Genomic DNA, 21,346 nt, shown 5'->3' on the forward strand with positions numbered 1-21,346 from the left:
TCACTGATGTTTTTGTTTTTTGCAAGGTTAAGGTTGACCAAATGTATTTTGTCTTCAGATTCACATAAAGAAACATACTTATTGTGGCTGGCCTCACACTGATGAGATCAACAATTGCTATAAACTATTAAACTGACTGTTGTGTCGTGATGTTCTCTTTCAGGTCTTCTGGAGGTCATAGAGCTAACAGAGTAAGTTTTGTTCCTCTCCTCCTCACAATCTACCCTTAGTGTTTTCCAATATTCCACAGTTTTTGCATGTGAATAAATACATGTGTTGGCCTAAACAAGTGATCAGTTGAATTGGAAACATTCAAGTTCATGTTACTCATGAGTTTACTTATTTGGCTGAATAGAAACTAAGTTTCATAGCAGTTCATAGTGCTGTTCTGCACAGTCTGTCCCTGAAGACCGTGGAAACACAGTAACACATTAAACTCTGAGCCTGGATTTGCTGACTTTTAAGATTGTTCTCTCTCTCTCACACTCCCTCTGACTCTCTCTTTCTGTTTCTCTCTCTCTCTGACACTGAGAGCTTTATGACTTTGGCCTCAAGCCTTCACAAGCGCAGATAAATGGTCACAGATTGCACTTACGTAATGGGGCCATATACTGTACTGCTGAAATTTCACTCAATGGCTCGTGAAGTGGCGATTTGCAACTTGATCGCTCAATTCTGAAAAATACAATTATTATATTTTATGTCAAAGGAAATTCACCTTCAATCCTAAGGAGGGAATTAGACAACCCAGCAATGGTCATCTCAGATGATGCAGGTAAGCTACCCCTTTAGTGTTTGTCATTACACACCTCAATTCTTTCACCTTTTCAGAATTTTGGGGAAAAAGATGATATACGATAGACTGACTTTAGACTATAGACTTTAAATGTATGTTCACTGTTCCTTCTATATAACTGTCCCCTGTAGAGCCTTGCTTGAGGCCCACACTGCATCTCTGCGTTCTTAAACGTGAAGAGGGTGAGTCCTTCAGCTTCCACCTGCGTGTGGAGAAGGGCTGCCTTGGACGTGTGATCAGACATGTGACGCCATGCGGGGTGGTGGAGCGCGGTGGTCTCAGAGACGGGGATCGACTCCTGGAGGTCAATGCGGGCTTTGTGGATGACATGATACACCCAAAGGTCAGATGGCCGATGACCTATAGCAACTTAAGGAGGATTTAACCTAAAATATTTGTCATTAGACATATGTTTTGCTTTTATTTTACCCTGATTTTAACAGGTTTACCATTGTCAAAATACCTATTTTTCAAGAGAGACTTGGCCAAAAAGGCACCTAGACTGAACATAACATTCTAACTTGTACAGTGGGTATCATAAGTATTCACCCCGCTTGGATTTTCTCACATTTTGTTGCCTTAGAGGGATTGAAATGTATGTAATTTAGATTTGTTTTTGTCATTGATCTACACAAAATACTCCATAATGTCAAAGTGAAAAGAAAATTCTACAAATGAATAAAAAGGAGAGTAAATAACTCAAATATATTCATTGCACAAGTATTCGCCCCCTTTGTTTAGGCAAGCCTAAATTAGTTCAGGAATAGAATTTGGTTTAACAAATCCTATAATGCGTTACATGGACTCAGTCTGTGTGAAATAATCGGGTTTGACATGATTTTTTATGACTACCCCTTCCTCTGTCCCCCATAACATACATTTGTAAGGTCCCTCGGTCAAGTATTGAATTTAAAGCACAGATTCAGCTACAAAGACCAGGGTGTAATGGTTTACATCTGGGGAAAGAGAGGAGGACCAAAATGCAGCGTGGTTAGTTTTGTATATCTTTAATAAAGATGAAAATACAACAATCTACAAAACAAGAAACGTGAAAAAACCAAAACAGTCCTATCTTGTGCCACAAACACAAAGACAGGAACAATCACCCACAAAACCCAACACCAAACAGGCTACCTAAATATGGTTCCCAATCAGAGACAATGACTAACACCTGCCTCTGATTGAGAACCATATCAGGCCAAACATAGAAATAGACAAACCAGACACACAACATAGAATGCCCACCCAGCTCACGTCCTGACCAAACACTAAAACAAGGAAAACACACAAACGATGGTCAGAACGTGACACAGGGAGCTTTTTGAAATCTTCATAATGGGCAGTGATTGGTTGATTGGTATCAATAACAAATCAGACATTGAATATCACTTTATGCATGGTCAAGTTAATAATGATGTTGTGGATGATGTGTTAAACCACCTGGATACATTAAAGATATAGTCGTCCTTCTGAACTGAGCAGCAGGACAGGAAGGAAACTGCTCATGGATGGTCAGCATGAGGCCATTGGTGATTTTAAAACAACTACAGCGTTCTATGGCTGTGATGGGAAAAAACGGAGGATGGATCAACAACATTGTAGTGAATCCACAATAATGACCCAAATGACAGAGTGAAAAGAAGAATACAAATATACAGAATAAAAATAGCCCCAAAACATGCATCCTGTATGAAACAAGGCACTAAAGTAATACTGCAAAAAACACGACACAGGTATACACTTTTTGGCCTAAATGCAAAACCTTACGTTTTGGGGATAATCCCACACAACACATGACTGAGTAATTGCCTCCTTATTTTCAAGCATGCTGGTGGCTGCATCATGGTAAGGATATGCTTGATATCGGCCGAGACTTGGGAGTTTTTTAGCATGAAAAGAAACCGGATGGAGCGAAGGACAGTCATAATCCTAGAAGAAAACATGATTCAGTCTGCTTTACACCAGAGACTGGGTGTCACACCCTGACAATAGTTTGCTTTGTATGTTTCTAATGTTTTGTTTGGTCAGGGTGTGATCTGAGTGGGCATTCTATGTTGTGTGTCTAGTTTGTCTGTTTCTGTGTTTGGCCTGATATGGTTCTCAATCAGAGGTTAGTCATTGTCTCTGATTGGGAACCATATTTAGGTAGCCTGTTTGGTGTTGGGGTTTGTGGGTGATTGTTCCTGTCTTTGTGTTTGTTACACCAGATAGGGCTGTTTTCGGTTTTTCAAATTTTTTTTGTATAGTGTTCTATTTTCATCTTTATTGAAGATGTATCACAATAACCACGCTGCGTTTTGGTCCGCCTCTCCTTCAACAGAAGAATCCCGTTACACTGGGAGAGCGTTCCTCCTTTCAGTAGGATAATAACCTACAACACAAGGCCAAATCTACACTGGAGTTGTTTACCATAAAAAACAGTGAATGTTAGTGTCAGGAACTTTCTGAGTGGCCAAGTTACAGTTTTGATTTAAATCTGTTTGAAAATCTATGGCAAGACTTGAAAATTGCTGTCTAGCCATGATCCCTAACACCTTGACAGAGCATTAAGAATTTTTAAAACAATCCAGGTGTGCAAAGCTCTTTAAAATAATAATAATTTAAGGGGTGGATCAGCTTAAAATTGCCAAAAGATTGATGCTTCCATCAATGTAATTGTCTGCATCATTTCCAATCCCCCATATATTTTTTGGGCAAATATATATATCCACATACATACACGTATGCATACATATACACATATATACATACACATACCTCTATACATACTTTTTAAAGAATATACCTTTATTATTCCCCGCAAACCTGACCACCCTTCCCCCAATTGGAGTAAACTAATAAAGGCTTCTACCTTCAGTTTATATATCTTATACACATTTTACAGACACAATCTATTTTACATTAGTTATATTTCTTTTGTTTTTAGTCCTCTATTTCTAATGTCCATCCAGTTTGATTTCTATTCTATTAACTGCTATTTCACAACATTTCTGAACCTATATCCATTTTACAGACCCTGTATGTTTTACATTGGTTATCTTGTTATTAGTCCCACCCTTCAGCTCCTTTCAACCCCTCCCATCTATCTCTCAACATCATCCATTTTGTATTTCCATTTGCCATATATTTTTCAGCTGTGCTGTGATGCTTCACAAAAGTACTGAACCTTTCTATTCTCATAGCTTCTACAGATTGTAAATTAAAAATAAACATTTTTGCAAAAATAATTAAATTATTGATTGATTGACTATGGCTTTTCAAATCACCCAGCATTGCTATCAGCAGCGTTAGATCTAGGCAAATGTTGCAATTCTTCAGCCATTCCTGGACCTGTGACCATAAACGAGCTACAATACCAAAATAAATGATCTAATGACTCTGCCTCCTCACAGCAAAATCTGCAGAGCTGGGAAGATTGTATCCCCCATATATATAACTTTCTATTGGCGGTTGCAAGAATTTTGTATAGTAATTTAAATTGAAAAATTCGAAGTTTTGAATCCGCCGTTGTTTTACGTATCAATTTATAAATTATGTGCCATGGAATGTGTACATCGAAATCTCTTCCCAACTATTTTGCAATTTATATGGCACAGCTGTCAGTTTTTTGGTCCTTAAGTGAAGTTGGTATATGTTTTTATTTATCACACTTTTCTTTAACCATTTATTTTTCTTTAATACAGGGCCGACATACAAGTTCCTTACTTTTTTCCCCTTCTACTTGCCTCTTCCATTTATGTGGTAATGCTGCAATTAATTGGTTGTAATTTTGAGGTAAGAGCAGACATTTCCATATGTCTGTCTTAGCTGCATGTAAATCAATTTACATAAATTGGTAAACTACATGGTAATGTAAAATTTGCATTTTTTTTTGTGATCCAATATGTAATATAGTACACATCATAATTTGGATTTAATCCAGAGAGGATAGCAAACGTATCTCCTCTATGAGGCCGTGGAGAGACTCTAATTGTGGTTTTAAAAGAAAACATGAATCTTCAGTGTACAATGACGCCTTCATTTTTAAGCCACAGATATCTAATCCCTTAATATTATTGTTTGATCTCATTTTAACAGCTAACATTTCAATGGCAATAATAAATAGATATGTCGATAGTGGACAAAGCTCTTATAGACTTACCCAAGAAGAGTCAGAGCAGTAATCGCTGCCAAATGTGTTTCTAACATGTGTTGAATCAGGAGGGTGAATACTTATCAAGTTATGTTATTGTTTTGTCTTTCATTCATCTTTAAAAAAAGAAAAATAAATCTTCCACTTTGACATTACAGAGTTTTGTGTAGATGGTTGACGAAAAAATTACAACTAAATCCATTTTAATGCACTTTGTAACGCAATAAAATGTGAAGAGAGGTGAATAGTTATGATTCCCTCTGTCTCTGTCTCTTTGTGTGAGTCAGGTGGCCATGCGTATGAAGCTTAGTGGGCGCTAGCTGTGTCTACTGGTGTTGGATGGAGAGGAGTACGACAAGGTCATGATCTCCAGGCCATAGCCAGAGAACACAGAGGGGGGGACTGTAGCCCGTCCCGGCTTTGCCACATCGTCAGAGATACAGCTTCAGGCTTTGGAGTCAACTTCCTGCTTGTGGAAGGTATGTGAGACTGCAGCTGAGAGGACATTGATACAAATTTGAAATTATGAATGAATCAGAATCAGAGTTGATTGGTTGGTCGTAGAATGGTTGTTGACTTTGTGTCATGACATGTGAACCGCCTTTAGGGGAGAAGGGACGGATCTCAGTGAGCCTGGTGAGCGGGGTCCACCCGAGAGAGCGGGGGTGTGTAGGGGAGACCGCCTGTTGTGGATCGATGGCAACACAGTGTCAGAGCTCACAAACTCTGTTCTCAGCAAGATGGTAGGTGGACTTGGACAGACAGACCTCCCTTCACTGTATGGACCAGCCTTTGAGCAATCTGGGTCACATTCATTAGGGCATCAAAACATTTTGAAATGGAAAATGAAAACCAATGTTTCTTATTGGACAAGTCCAGATAGTCACTCCCTGTTTCAAGCCCTTTTCTTCCATTTGGTGCCTAATGAACATGACCGGCCTGATACAGCTTGTCCATGTATTGTGTGCAGGTGAAGAAGTGCAGGGACCACATGACCATCCTGGTGATTGACAGTGAGAGTGAGCAGAGCTATGCACGTTGGCGGATGCCTATCCTCCCCACCATGGCTGGTTCCCACCACAACCTGCCACATTCACCCAGGAAACTCCAGCTGGTCCCTGGACCCAAGGGTCAGAGAGGAGATGACACCGTCAGGATGCAAAGGTCAGAGGGATGATGATACATGTACAAACAAACTCAACTATGCATACCATATGCATGAAATAGCTTTGACACAAGCAATAGCAAAAACTATAGGGTAAAAACAAGACACACACACATGCACGGCACACATTCACAAACCCATACACTTACACTACCATTCAAAAGTTTGGGGTCACTTAAAAATGTCCTTGTTTTTGAAAGAAAAGCATATTATTTGTCCATTAAAATAACATCAAATTGATCAGAAATACAGTGTAGACACTGTTAATGTTGTAAATTACTATTGTAGCCTATGTAGATATTCCATAATATCGACTATTGTAGTTATTATGGAATATCTACATAGCCATACAGAGGCCCATTATCAGCAACCATCACTCCTGTGTTCCAATGGCATGTTGTGTTAGCTAATCCAAGTTTACCATTTTAAAAGGCTATTTGATCATTAGAAAACCATTTTGCAATTATGTTACCACAGCTGAAATCTTAATGAAGCAATAAAACTGCCTTTTGAACGGTAGTGTATATCTATAATCCAGATTGTAACCATCAGTGTATGTGTGTGAAATGGTTTCCTTCTTTAGCCCACGTAATGCGTGAGGTAGACCAAGGCAGCCCGGCTGAGATGGCAGGCATTGAGGAAGGAGACCTGCTACTTGAGATCAATGGAGAGGCAGTGGAGTCACTGGGCCATGAGGACATAGTGGACAGAGTACGGAAGAGTTGCCAACAGTAAAGTAAACAAAAAGGAATGAAACAGTCACAGCTCTTTTCTTGGAATTAAGCACACTAAAGCCTTATTCTGGTACAATTTTGCTTTGTAAGAAATTGGAGAGGAAACTGCCTGCAGAAAATGTTGACCCCTGCCATCACAGCCCGTGGCCAAGAGTTTTACACGCAGGTAGCTGGGACCACAGTCATCCCAAGTGTGTGTGTGTGTGTGTTTGTAGCAATGTGCATACCCCGCCCATTTGAGGATCTGTCTTTTTCAGACATCAATTTCCTGTGTTTGAGGGGTGCAAAATCCACTTGTCACTTAAATCTTGCTGGATTGATTGCTTTCATTTTACTCCTGCGACTCTTTCATACTCTTGCTTGTGCCTTTTGTTTTTCCGTTAACGTTACGGCCGCGGAAATGTTTGTGATGACCTGTCAAACACATCCTGGTAATGGCTGAAATGTGCTCAATGGAATACATTGTCTTTCAAGAATGCTAAATATTGGTCTGGGATTTTAAGCACTGTCTCGATCACTTACATCACAAAATAGAGAATAACTTTAATTTGATGGGTGTTCATTGTTTGTGTAATTGAAAAAAGTAATAATTTATTGCAGTTTAAATGTTGACAAATTAGATGTTACATTTAAAAAAATAAGTTACATTTAAAAATAAGTCACATTTTACAATAAATTGAATACCTGAATTCCCACCAAAATCCCTGAACTCCATTCATTATTAGTCTGTGCCAGTAAAATGATTTATTTGCTGTAATTCAGTCAATATATGATGGATTATAAAATGTCTAAAAGTTTGGAATGTCTTTCATTGTCCAACTGTTTTAAAACCGTGTAACAACTTTGATGACCATTGCTAGTGTTTGTGTGGTAGGGCTTAATAAACATCCTTGACTAAAGGGTTCCAGTTTAAATTATAACCAGAGTAAGCAGGCATTTAACATATAAAGTACATCTAATGAGTTAATATTGTTCTCTTTGTTATGTACCCTATTTTACTCCATTCAGTTGGATCTATCCCATCTGCTCTTCTGTGGGAGTAATGCAGTTGAACAGGTAAAGGAAAATGAGAACCTAGCCCCACCACCACTCCGAGTTGTAGTGGAGGTTCCAAAGGAAGAACCAGTGGTGCTGCCCACTGTGCCTAGTCCTGTGCCCAGTCCACGGCTTTGTGTTCTCCAGAAAGGACCTCTGGGTTTCGACATTATCTTGGGCTGTGTCCAGGACACCCCTGGAATCTTTGTAAGCCAGGTAGGGCACCATAGGACACTCATGGACACACACTAACTGGGGGCAGCTCAAGGATCACAAGTGAATTTGACATTTTTCTCTCAAACCAGAGATTGCACTGAATTATTCTACTTACAAAGAGCTGAGAATAATTATATTTCTCATTAAATGTAAGGTACAAAAGGCCCAATGTAAGGTAAAAAGGGCCAATGCAGCTGTTTTGATGTCAATATCAAATCATTTCTGGATAGAAATGAGGTACCTTACAGTTATCTTATTCTATCAATATGGTCAAAAGGAAACAAAAATAGCTTCTTAGCAAAGAACAATTTCTCAAGCAACAATTTTGCTAGGACTGTCTGGGAGTGGTCTGAGTCAGGGTCCTAAATTGGAAATTACTAATGGGAGGGATATGTAACCTGAAAACTAGCTGTTAATGGCAGAGAGGTTTAAAACTCTCTTTGTTATTGGTCTATTAACTTATACTGCCTGGTGATGGCCAGGCAGGCCAAAACTCCATCCCACCAAAACAGGCAGAAATTCAGGGTGGCCTTTTCTTACACCAAAACTGCATTATCATAATTTTCACAATTTCCCAGTATTATTCCAATCTCTTAGTGTGGAAATATATATAAAACACAGGACAATCACGATTTTGATTGCATTGGGCCTTTAAAGAGGTGAAATGATACAGTTGGCTTTCTAATATGGAAATTACCTAGATGTTTTGGGTCCTCTAGGTGGTGCTGGGGGGCTCTGGGAGTAGAGCAGGACTTTTGGTGGGGGACGTGGTGATGGAAGTGAACGGACAGAACATGCAGGAGAACTGTCTGGAGGATGTGATGGTTCTGGTTCAGGAGGGAGGAAATTCTCTTTCTCTTCTGGTTGTGGAGAAGAGTGGGTACAACAAGCTCGGACAGAGCCAGAGTCCCTTTACTGCTGTAGAGGCTACGGTGAGAGAACATGTCCTTAGGAAATTGTACTGTAGCCTATGTATTTATTATTCTTTAATAAATTATCACATCTAATTGATCTTGTATCGCTACAGGTGGAGGAGGAAACTGATGGCATATCTGGCATACAGGACAATAGGCAAGCAGCTTGGTGAGAAGGCAACAACTGTTGGCGCAATTATTAGAAAATGGAAGAAGTTCAAGATGACGGTCAATCACCCTCGGTCTGGGGCTCCATGCAAGATCTCATCAATGGGCATCAATGATCATGAGGAAGGTGAGGGATCAGCCCAGAACTACACGGCAGGACCTGGTCAATGACCTGAAGAGAGCTGGGATCACAGTCTCAAAGCAAACCATTAGTAACACACTACGCCGTCATGGATTAAAATAATGCCAGCGCATGTCCAGGCCCGTCTGAAGTTTGTCAATGACCATCATGGTAATCCAGAGGAGGAATGGGAGAAGGTCATGTGGTCGGATGAGACAAAAATAGAGCTTTTTGGTCTAAACTCCACTCGCCGTGTTTGGAGGAAGAAGAAGGATGAGTACAACCCCAAGAACACCATCCTAACCGTGAAGCATGGCGGTGGAAACATCATTCTTTGGGGATGCTTTTCTGCAAAGGGGACAGGACGACTGCACCGTATTGAGGGGAGGATGAATGGGGCCATGTATCGCGAGATCTTGGCCAACAACCTCCTTCCCTCAGTAAGAGCATTGAAGATGGGTTGTGGCTGGGTCTTCCAGCATGACAACGACCCGAAACACACAGCCAGGGCAACTAAGGAGTGGCTCCGTAAGAAGCATCTCAAGGTCCTGGAGTGGCCTAGCCAGTCTCCAGACCTGAACCCAATAGAAAATCTTTGGAGGGAGCTGAAAGCCCGTATTGCCCAGCGACAGCCCCGAAACCTGAAGGATCTGGAGAAGGTCTGTATGGAGGAGTGGGCCAAAATCCCTGCTGCAGTGTGTGCAAACCTGGTCAAGAACTACAGGAAACGTATGATCTCTGTAATTGCAAACAAAGGTTTCTATACCAAATATAAAGTTCTGCTTTTCTGATGTATCAAATACTTATGTCATGCAATAAAATGCAAATTAATTACTTAAAAATCATACAATGTGATTTTCTGGATTTTTGTTTTAGATTCCGTCTCTCACAGTTGAAATGTACCTATAATAAAAATGACAGATGTCTACATGCTTTGTAAGTAGGAAACACTGCCGATTTTGCAAGTTATCAAATACTTGTTCTCCCCACTGTATATACAGTTTAAGCCAGAAGTTTGCATACACCTTATCCAAATACATCTAAACTCAGTTTTTCACAATTCCTGACATTTAATCCAAGTAAAAATTCCATGTCTTAGGTCAGTTAGGATCACCACTTTATTTTAAGAATGTGAAATGTCAGAATAATAGTAAAGAAAATGAATTATTTCAGCTTTTATTTCTTTCATCACATTCCCAGTTGATCATAAGTTTACATACACTCAATTAGTATTTGGTAGCATTGCCTTTAAATGGTTTAACTTGGGTCAAATTTTTGGGCTATCCTTCCACAAGCATCCCACAATAAGATGGGTGAATGTTGGCCCATTTCTCCTGACAGAGCTGGTGTAACAGAGTCAGGTTTGTAGGCCTCCATGCTCACACACGCTTTTTCAGTTCTGCCCACCAATATTCTATAGGATTGAGGTCAGAGCTTTGTGATGGCCACTCCAATACCTTGACTCTGTTGTCTTTAAGCCATTTTGCCAAAACCTTGGAAGTATGCTTGGGGTCATTGTCCATTTGGAAGACCCATTTGCGACCAAGCTTTAACTTCCTGACTGATGCCTTGAGATGTTGCTTCAATATATCCACATAATTTTCCTGCCTCATGATGCCGGCGGCAGCGTAGCCTAGTGGTTAGAGCGTTGGACTAGTAACCGGAAGGTTGCGAGTTCAAACCCCCGAGCTGACAAGGTACAAATCTGTCGTTCTGCCCCTGAACAGGCAGTTAACCCACTGTTCCCAGGCCGTCATTGAAAATAAGAATGTGTTCTTAACTGACTTGCCTGGTTAAATAAAGGTTAAATAAAAAAAAAATAAAAAAATAAAAAATGCCATCTATTTTGTGAAGTGCACCAGTCCCTCCTGCAGCAAAGCAACCCCACAACATGATGCTGCCACCCCCGTGCTTCACGGTTGGGATGGTGTTCTTCGGCTTGCAAGCCTCCCCCTTTTTCCTCCAAACATAACGATGGTCAATATGGCCAAACAGTTTTATTTTTGTTTCATCAGACCAGAGGACATTTGTCCAAAAACTACGATCTTTGTTCCCATGTGCAGTTGCAAACCGTAGTCTGGCTTTTTTTTATGGCGGTTTTGGCGCAGTGGCTTCTTCCTTGCTGAGCGGCCTTTCAGGTTATGTCGATATAGGACTTGTTTTACTGTGGATATAGGTACTTTTGTACCCCTTTCCTCCAGCATCTTCACAAGGTCTTTTGCTGTTCTAGGATTGATTTTCACTCATCTCTAGGAGACTGAACACATCTCCTTCCTGAGCGGAATGACCGCTGCATGGTCCCGTAGTGTTTAGACATCAGTATTGTAACCTCTATCCTTGTATTTTGACGGTAGATTGTTATCATATTAGATTATTGTTGTTTGATGAATGCATTTAAACTTGAATATGTTGATGCAATTTGGCCTCAACTTGGAACTTTTGTATTTTACAACATTGAACATGGATGTTCTATATGATGCTACTTGAAACTGCCAATTAATAATGACTGCAAAATTGGAAGTGATGCTTTTATCCCCCACTAATATTTGTATTTCTCACCAAGAATGGAAATTGGCATAATACAGTGTCTCCAGAAAGTATTCACACCCCTAGACTTTTTCCACATTTTGTTGTGTTACAGCCTGAATTATCTAGATTTTTTTTGTCACTGGCCTACACACAATTCCCCATAATGTCAAAGTGGAATTATATATATTTTTTACATTTTACAAATGAATTAAACATGAAAAGATGAAATGTCTTGAGTAAATCAGTATTCAACCCCTTTGTTATGGCAAGTCTAATTAAGTTCAGGATCAAAGATTAGCTTAACAAGTTGCATGGACTCAGTCTGTGTGCAATAACTGTTCTTAACATGATTTTTGAATGACTTCCTCATCTCTGTACTCCACACATACAATTATCTGTAAGGTCCTTCAGTTGAGCAGTGGATTTCAAACACAGATTCAACCACAAAGACCTGGGAGATGTTCCAATGCCTCGCAAAGAAGGGCACCTATTGGTAAATAAAAAAGCAGACATTAAATGTCCATTTTGAGCATGATGAAGGTTTTCATTACACTTTGGATGGTGTATCAATACACCTAATCACTGCAAAGATACATGCGTCCTTCGTAAATCAGTTGCCGAAAAGGAAGGTAACCACTTAGGGATTTCATCAATTTGTGACTTTAAAATAGTTACAGAATTGAATGGCTGTGATAGGAGAAAACTGAGGATGGATCAACAATGTTGTAGTTACTCCACATACTAACCTAATTGAGAGGGAAAATAAGGAAGCCTTTACAGAAAACAGAATCTCATGAAGACAAAGTGTTATGTTTGGGGCAAATCAAATACAACACATTAATGAGTACCACTCTACATATTTTCAAGCATAGTGGTGGTTGCATCATGTTATGGTTATGCTTGTAATCGTTAAGGACTGGGGAGTTTTTCAGGATAAAAAATAAACGGAATGGAGCTAAGCACAGGTGGTTTTCCTAGAGGAAAACCTGGTTCAGTCTGCTTTCCACCAGAGTTACAGTTTTGACGTAAATCTGCTTGAAAACCTATGGCAAGACTTGAAAATTGTTATCTAGCCATGATCACCAGCACAGTTGACAAGAGCTTTAAAGAATTTTGAAAATAACAATGTGCAAATATTGTACATTACAGGTTTGCAAAGCTCTTAGAGACTTACCCGGAAAGACTCACAGATGTAATCTTTGCCAAAGGTGATTCTAACCTTCACAATTTCGCAGTGGTGTGAATACTTATGTAAATGACATATTTCTGTATTTCATTTTCAATAAATAGGCAAACATTTAAATAAAAAATGTGTTCACTTTGTCAGTAAGTTGTATTATGTGTAAAAACATTTTTATCCATTTTGAATTCAGTCTTTAACAACAAAATGTGGAATAAGTCAAGGTCTATGAATACTTTCTGAAGGAACTGTAACATAATACATAGGCCTGTATATAAATGCAAAAAAAAATAAAAAATAAGCATAAACAAATTACATTTGAACATACAAATAATATAAGGCCAATATGCCTCACAATTGATTAATATTTCAGCTCCCCAAGCCCTGAGTGCATCCTTTCCCCCAGCTGCTCTGATATAACAAATGAAATCGGTGAAAGCAATATGGCAGAAGTCTGCTATAGTGATGTGTACCTATCCAGTGCTTTTTCAGATCAGATATGGTAGAAAGAAAGTGTGGAGATTTACCGACACTTGGTTAAATTTGTTACAGTCTGTTGTTGCCATGAAAAACAGATTGTTCACATTTGAGAAGGATTACGTGGGGGAAAAGAATAACAAGCACACACTAGTTTACATCCATTCAGTGTCCATGCGTTACATGAGGCAGCACTGCAGCTATTTCTGTTCAGGCAATTCATAAGGCAGCCCCACTTGAAGGGTCCTTCTAGCTGGAGGTGACATTCGCAGTTGCAGCAGACAAGCCGGTAAGAGAAGTCGTGAAAATTACTCAAAATAAAGCATCATGGCACAGGCAGTCCAGAAACTGGTGGCCAAAGTACCTACTTTGATCGGAGGTAAGTCTAATTATTTCGTTTAGACATTAGCTAAACCTTGACGCTTTTAAACATGCATGTTATTGCAGTCCAACTGACAGTCAAGCTTGCATGGCCTGGTTCTGCTGTCAATGTTAACTACGTTAGCACATTCTCCCGACTGCAACTAACTACTCAAACTTGAATGAAAATGTCTCCAAATGAACATTAACTATATGAGGTTACTCATTTTAGTACTGTAGTTAGTAACTAAGTTAGCTTGTTATCTAGCTGGCAACGGGAAAGTAAATAACTTAAGTTACCTAATGATGTAGCCTCAGATTTAATATTTGATGTAGGCAGTTAGCTAAATGTCAACCTCAGGTGTTCTGACAATCTGAGTCACCTAGCTCTCAACTGTAGTCTGATTTTAATCATGCTTTAATACCAAATGTAATTGGTATATACAGCCATAAGCTAATGCCTGTAAAATTCGTGTAAATGCACGGCAGGTAGCCAAGAGGTTAGTGTTGGGCCAGTATCTGAAAGGTCGCTGGTTCGAACCCCCTAACCGACAAGGTAAAACAGGTGTTGCTATGCCCTTCAGCAAGGTACGTAACCCTAATGTGCTCCACGGGTGCCATACTATGGACTATAACACATTTTACTGGATGGTGTATGTGACAATGTGTAGTACCAGTCAAAATACTTATACCAGGGTTTTAATTGATTAATAAAACTATAATAATAGTGAAGACATCAATTGAAATAACACATGCTCATGTCGTAACCAAAAAAGTGTACAACAAATCCAAATATATTTTATATTCTTCAAAATAGCCTCCTTTACCTTGACAGCTTGGTTCATTCTTGGCATTTTCTCAACCAGCTTCACCTGGAATGCTTTTCCAAAAGTCTTGAAGGAGTTCCCACATGCTGAGTACTTGTTGGCTGCATTTCCTTCACTCTGCGGTCTAACTCATCGCACACCATCTCAATTGGATTGAGGTCTGGTGATTGTGTCGGCCAGGTCATCTGATGCAGCACTCCATCACTCTCCTTCTTGGTCAAATAGCCCTTACACAGCCTGGAGATGTGTTGGGTCATTGTTCTGTTGAAAAACAAATGATAGCCCCACTAAGAGCAAACCAGATGGGATGGCGTATCACTGCAGAATGCCATGCCTGGAATTCTAAATAAAACCCTTGAATCGGTAGCCCTAATAAATGCTAAACTATTCCTTACAAGCACAGGTGTGTGGTTTGTCCTTCAACAGCTCGAAATATGGTTTGGTTTGTCACTGAGGTGAAGTTAGTTTAATATTTGGTTCTCTTGTCAATAGCTATTGAACAAAGCATGCCATGAAATTGTATTTTGAATCGGGAGGATGGTGAACAATCAACACTTTTTGTTACCTTTTTTTTATTCTGAGTTCAATCTTCAATCTAAAATGTTTTTGAAATGTGTATTCTCCACTGATTCAGAATATACCATTTTCATTGTCATGGCATACTTGGTTCAATAACTATTGACGAGAACCAAATGTCCAGTAAGACGTACTTTACCTCTGTGCCAACCCATGTAAAACCGCCCCATATACCTACCGGCTCTCTAAAAGGTTGGGTAAACGATACTTTCCTGTGGATATTTTGTCCAGCAGCTGATGGACAAACCGCACAGACAACCAGTAGAGTACTTTTGTCTTTTAATTTATTTTTTACATGTAATTTTATCCAACATTCTGTGTTGTAAGGAATATTTACACATTTTTGCAGGCATTAGCTTCAGGTTGTATATACCAATGTGTATCTCACCTGTAAACTCTTATGCTAGCTATGTTTCTTGTCTAGCTTGACCCAAGTGTTCAGCAGAGGACACATTTCATGACATGTATATTATGTTCTTTCAGCCGCTGCTACCTACTCCAAGCCCCGTCTAGCGACCTTCTGGCACTATGCTAAAGTCGAGCTCGTGCCCCCTTCCCCTGCCGAGATTCCCCAGGCCATTATTGGGATCAAAAACATTGTCACCGGTGTCAACAGTGGACGCCTTGGACAGACCACAGTGAAGGTGAAAACTGGGAAGATTGTTTGAATAATTGCAATACTGTATAAGTAGCTAGCTATTTCTTTATGTTACCCATTGGATTCTGACTGTGGGTGTTTAACAAGCAGTCCCTTCATAAACAAAATAAGTGCTTCTTAAGATTGAGGTAGACATTAGGTCTACACCGTAACCATTTGGGAAATATGGAATTGTCTCTGAATAGATTCACGTTGTTTTAAGGTGTGACTTGCTGGTATTTGTGTGGCATTCATCTCAATATGCTTTTGTTACAGGATGCATTCAGAAATGGATTGGTGTGCACTGAAGTGATGATGTGGTTCTACATTGGAGAGTGTATCGGGAAAGGAGGCATTGTTGGATACGCTGTATAAATCGGACTGTCTTGTTGCTCTGCTCTTAACTTCCACCTCAACTGGAAATCCAATTAATAAATGTATATTGTTTAAAGAACTTTAGCACTAACTTGGAACATTTACAACTATCATGACACTACAGGACTGCTATCAAATATATTGAAGTTGCCAACTTTCTTCTGAAACATTTTAGTAGGAAATATACTGAACAAAAATAGAAACTCAAATAAAGACTTTACTGAGTTTGAGGAAATCAGTTAATTTATGTGTTAGGCCCTAATCTATGGATTTCACATGACTGGGAATACAGGTATGCATCTGTTCAGATACCTTAAAATGGGCCTCACGATCTTGTCATGTTATTTGTGTATTCAAGTTGCCAATGGATAAAATGCAACTGTCCGTAACTTATGCCTGCCATAACCCCACCATGGGCCACTTTTAAATAAGTTGACAGCTCAACCGTCTGCGGTTGGATGGACTGCCATATTCTAAAACGAGTGTCCTCTAACTTATGGCAGGGAAATGAACATTAAATTCTCTGCCAACAGCTCGTGGACATTTCTGCAGTCAGTATGCCAATTGCATGCTCTCTTAACATCTGTGGCATTGAGACAACTGCACATTGGAGTGGCCTTATTGTCCCCAGCACAATGATGGCCTAGCAACCTGTTTTTATTTAACCTTAACTAGGCAAGTCTTAAGAATTTGTTCTTAATGATGGCCTAGGAACAGTGGGTTAACTGCCTTGTTCAGGGGCAGAACAGATTTTTACCTTGTCATCTTGGGGATTTGATCTAGTCGGTTACTAGGCTACCTGCCGGCCCACAGATGTAATGATTGTGCTGTTTAGTCAGCTTCTTTATATGCCACACCTGGATGGTGGATGGATTTTCTTTGCAAAGGAGAAATGCTCAATAACAGGGATATAAACATGAGAGCAATAAGCTTTGTGCATATGGAACATTTCTGGGATATTTTATTTCAGCTCATGAAACATGACCAACACATTACATGTTGCATTTATTTTTCAGAATTTATAAAAGTAGACAATTTTAAGCATTTGTCTGCACACAAAATATCCAAGTGCAGTTGGTTGAAAGATTTCATTTCTAGTTACTTTTGCCACCAACTTTGGAAATAGGGTGGAATTGTTTTGGAAAAGCACAAGTGCAGCTGATTCATTAAAGTTAGAAATACCTGTGTGTAAATTTTTTTTCTTAAAGTCAGTGGTTGCAGAGCCTTTGACTGCAGAGTATCTAGTGGAGTCTAAATCCAACCTTCGATAGATGAAGCTTTGGTTCGGGATGATCTTAAGTAATGATAGACATCTCCTCTCGCTCCCGGCTCTCTGACAGTGTTTGCACAATGTTCTCCAAGTACCTGCGGAACCCCTGCCGCACATCCTCAGGATCTTCCTCCAGGTTAGAGTGACTCAATGGTAACCTGTTCAAATGTGAAGCTACACACACACGCGCACACACACACACACACACACACACACACACACACACACACACACACACACGACAAAACATGCCAAAGAAATGCAACTGATAATTGTCCTCATTAGGTATGAATTGAAAAGCAGTGGTGTATGGCCTGTCTGAAGGCCCAGTGCAGTCAAATGTGATTGGGTTGGAAAAACTGAAACATTTAGTTTTAGTGTAAGGGCTGTTTGAAAAGAGCCTGAAATGTCCACCTGTTTTGGTGGGATGGAGTTTTGGCCTTCCTGGTGACATCACCAGGTGGTATAAGTTAATATACCAATAGGATTTTCAAACCTCTCAATAACAGCTAGTTCAGGTTACATATCACTCCCATTAGGCTCATCCAATTAGGTCCCTCAGACCACTCCTACACAGCCCTAGCAAATTTATTGCTTGAGCATTAGCTATTTGTTAAGAAGCTACTTTTACCATTTTATTTGGAAAAATAAATAACAGTAAGGTACTTAATTGTTACCTATACATGATTTGATAGAGAACTGCTACATTGGGCCTTAAGTGGCATGATGACAAATGGCATGTACTCGCATAAGGTTGCTTTAGCAGTGGGGGCATTGGAAATATTGAAATGCCATTCAAAGGAAAGCTGCTCCTACAGTGCACTAGAAAAAGATACAATGTAACAAGCTTGTTGATAATTAGTCCTACCTAGGTTGGGTCGTCCACTATCTACTCCACTGCCAGGCTTGTGGTGGGCCATCAGTAGACACTGCCTGTCCTGTAGCCCCTGTGAGGAGATGAACATGGAGTACCATGTCTCTACTTCCGTTAGGTGGCGTGGCATGTCTGGGTTGAACACTATCACCACACCATTGGAGTCTTTCATCAATGCTGGCCAGCACGACTCAAACCTGCATCGGAAATGACAATTTGGAAGAATTGTAGCTTTGATTAGATTGACATAACTGCAATGCAGTACTCTTTGCTGTGAATGGTGATGGACAGAATAGTAAATTACACTACTGAAACGGTTATTTGACTAATTCTGTTGAGCGAATTTCTGTGTTAGGTGTACAGTTCAGCTGTGAAATGAGTTTGAAACGTGTTTGAAAAAGCACTATTGGTCCTTACTTGAAATCTCCAGCACAGTCCCAAAGTTCCACCTCACATGTCAAGGATTTGTCCCCACTTCCCTCATACTGAGATTCAAACTCCAGTATCCTTGGAACAACACAATGGTTAAATGGTGCACAAGCCATCATTTGGAGTTGTAGACATCCGCTACCAAGCTTTTGCTGATTGACAAATCTGATGCTGGAACTGGGAGATATGAGTCCTCAATTTACCTGACACCTTGAGTAGGACAGTATTCCCCTCCTACTGTATCCACGGTGTCAGAGAGAAAGTTGGCTAGAACTGTTTTTCCAGACTGAAACACAACGGAAGATCTGTTTCATCAATTTTCACTGGAGAGATAAATGCCAATATCTTTCATTTACAACCCATCTAACCTAGCCTGGTCTCACATCTGTTTGTACTCTTGCCAACTCCATTGCTGTAATTGTCAAGTGAGTGTTTGGAATGCAAATTCCATAAGGAGTAGTCAAAGAGAGCAGAAACAGACTGGCACCCATGATACATCGTACCCAATGAATCCAAACAATTCATCATTGCTAGCCAGCCGCAAAATAAATACCTAATGTGTAAATAGCTCTTTCGTCTTACCTCACTTGGTCCAATTAAAAGCAGTTTTGCTTTGAACATCTCCCCTTCACTTGTGTTGATAGCTTGTCCAGATTAACGTTAGCTAGCTGCTAGGCGTTGCTGGCTGAACAAATCTGCTAACGTTAGCTAATTATCAGTACCAAGCTGCTAAATGCAAGCTACTCAACAATGAAAAAGGTAGATAACTAATATTTTAAAACAATATGCAAACTTTCTTCTGATTCCAATAGTTTATTGTTCTAGCACAATATATAGCTAACACATGCAACGTAAAACATCCCTTGCTAAATAGCTAGTGATGACGTGTGTAAACATATTCGTCATCTCTATGGTTTCCAAGGCAGACGGGTGGCCCCAGGGTTGCCAGGTAATAGGCAACGACCACTCAAAACCAGCCAACAAATCCTGTGAACTAGCACTTTTTTCTGAAGCAAGAGTAGATGCCACATTTATCCAATAAACCCTTTTCCATAACGTTATCGAGCGACGTAAAATCGACGTAATTTGTAACGACGTCTCCATCAAATAATAATTATTGCCAGTTTAACATGAAATTAAAGTAATTTGTCTATGCCACAAGAGAATAAGATCATTCAACCGTATTACTCCCCAGACCATTTTCCATTAATGGATGTCGATTTAAAGTGGAATTGACAGCGTTTCAGCACATGAAATCTGACCATATACACCCCCGGGAATAATATGCCACTTTTCTTTTTCTATTTTTCTGAGAAGCGGTCTTTTTTATTGTCATAAATTCATAGAATCAAATCAAATTGTATTTTTCTAATGTGCCTAATACAACAGGTGTAGGCTTTACAGTGAAATGCTTACTTACAATCCATTAATTAACTAGCAATGCAGTTTTAAGAAAAAAAAGTATTAAGAATTTATTTACTAAATAAACAATAAATAAACACAAATACAATTTAAAAGAAGAAAATAGAATGTTTGGGAATTACGTATTCTATTTTAGAACCACTTCATATAGGGTCTATGTTTTTTAGTTTTTTTATCTTTAAAAAAAATTCAAAATACAGATCAACATTTTACATTCTTACATCATACAAAATAGAATGCAGGTATTAACAAGAAAATACTGGAAAAAAAAAAATATTGTGCAATTGTAATCACTGAAAAAATATTATTGTCGTGATTTAGGAAAATTTTATTCTTGCTATTGTTCACTAGGGTTAATGTTTTAATAAAATAGTTCAATTACATTTTTAAAAATTGTCATTTTGATATAGAATTTTGGAATTTTTGTTTGTGTATGAAGTATTTGGCAAGAAGAATAAAAAAAATCACAATAATTTCAGTGGTCTTGTTATCATTGCAATAGTAACATATTATATATTTTTTATATCTTACAAGCATTTCACTACACTCGCATTAACATCTGCTAACCATGTGTGTGTGACAAATAAGATTTGATTTGATTTTTGATTTGATGTCAAAAACATAGGTAGTGTTCATAATGGTAAATAAGTACTTTGCAAGGTTTCCCCAAAATCCTGACACAAATTTACATTCAAAGAACAAGTGAGACAGATTCTCACCTTCTTTTTCACAGAAAATGCAGATATCATTAATAGGCACAAATTTGGAAATCATAGAATTACATGATATATCTTATGTAAAACTTTGAAGTGCACTTCTTTAACTTTGTTTGGTATACAATATTTGTAAGGCCTTAACCATGCATTTTTCCAGAATAATAATAAGTAATAAGCATGTTCCAGAAAAACTTTCCTCTCGGTGTAAGTTGTGAATGAAGAATTTGTCTTATATATTTATTACAAGATTTCTCAAGTTAAGCCTACGCCTTCCGATCTGAGTTCTGGATAAAATTTGTGATCATTACCAAAGCAGATGAGTTTTCATTAGTGTAGTTAGAACACGGGGTATGGCTTTGATCACAGAAATAAACTCTGGAAACTCTTTCAATG

The 21,346-nt window shown here is 39.1% G+C and overlaps 3 protein-coding genes across 3 annotated transcripts; 2 read left to right on the forward strand and 1 right to left on the reverse strand.

Annotated features, from left to right (window-relative positions):
- Positions 1–753: 753 nt before the first annotated feature.
- Positions 754–13,405, forward strand: nherf4b (NHERF family PDZ scaffold protein 4b). Its single transcript, XM_031808560.1, is given in 11 exon segments — positions 754–775; positions 928–1,161; positions 5,216–5,225; positions 5,536–5,671; positions 5,899–6,059; positions 6,061–6,092; positions 6,677–6,824; positions 6,918–6,993; positions 7,836–8,078; positions 8,798–9,010; positions 13,397–13,405. Coding segments are annotated over 11 exon segments (1,284 nt in total).
- Positions 13,406–13,699: 294 nt separating this feature from the next.
- On the forward strand, positions 13,700–17,425 carry atp5l (ATP synthase, H+ transporting, mitochondrial F0 complex, subunit g). Its single transcript, XM_020464760.2, has 3 exons — positions 13,700–13,846; positions 15,714–15,874; positions 16,144–17,425. The coding sequence occupies exons 1-3, from the start codon at positions 13,795–13,797 to the stop codon at positions 16,240–16,242; spliced, it is 312 nt and encodes a 103-aa protein (XP_020320349.1). The 5' UTR covers positions 13,700–13,794; the 3' UTR covers positions 16,243–17,425.
- On the reverse strand, positions 15,745–20,112 carry ift22 (intraflagellar transport 22 homolog (Chlamydomonas)). The gene is made up of 5 exons (XM_020464879.2): positions 19,398–20,112; positions 19,019–19,101; positions 18,804–18,893; positions 18,381–18,583; positions 15,745–17,686 (listed from the first exon to the last, which is right to left on the reverse strand). Exons 1-5 carry the CDS (start codon positions 19,434–19,436, stop codon positions 17,538–17,540), a joined length of 564 nt encoding a protein of 187 aa, XP_020320468.1. The 5' UTR covers positions 19,437–20,112; the 3' UTR covers positions 15,745–17,537.
- Positions 20,113–21,346: the final 1,234 nt, after the last annotated feature.

This window comes from Oncorhynchus kisutch, linkage group LG28 (assembly GCF_002021735.2).
Source record: "Oncorhynchus kisutch isolate 150728-3 linkage group LG28, Okis_V2, whole genome shotgun sequence".
Lineage (NCBI taxonomy): Eukaryota > Metazoa > Chordata > Actinopteri > Salmoniformes > Salmonidae > Oncorhynchus > Oncorhynchus kisutch.

Coding starts and splice junctions, on each gene's coding strand:
- atp5l (XM_020464760.2), top strand. CDS start 13,795: ATGGCACAGGCAGTCCAGAAACTGGTGGCCAAAGTACCTACTTTGATC. Junction 13,847..15,713: donor AGTACCTACTTTGATCGGAG/GTAAGTCTAATT, acceptor ATGTTCTTTCAG/CCGCTGCTACCTACTCCAAG. Junction 15,875..16,143: donor TTGGACAGACCACAGTGAAG/GTGAAAACTGGG, acceptor CTTTTGTTACAG/GATGCATTCAGAAATGGATT.
- ift22 (XM_020464879.2), bottom strand. CDS start 19,436: ATGTTCAAAGCAAAACTGCTTTTAATTGGACCAAGTGAG. Junction 19,102..19,397: donor TTTTAATTGGACCAAGTGAG/GTAAGACGAAAG, acceptor GTTGTGTTTCAG/TCTGGAAAAACAGTTCTAGC. Junction 18,584..18,803: donor GACTGTGCTGGAGATTTCAA/GTAAGGACCAAT, acceptor TTTCCGATGCAG/GTTTGAGTCGTGCTGGCCAG.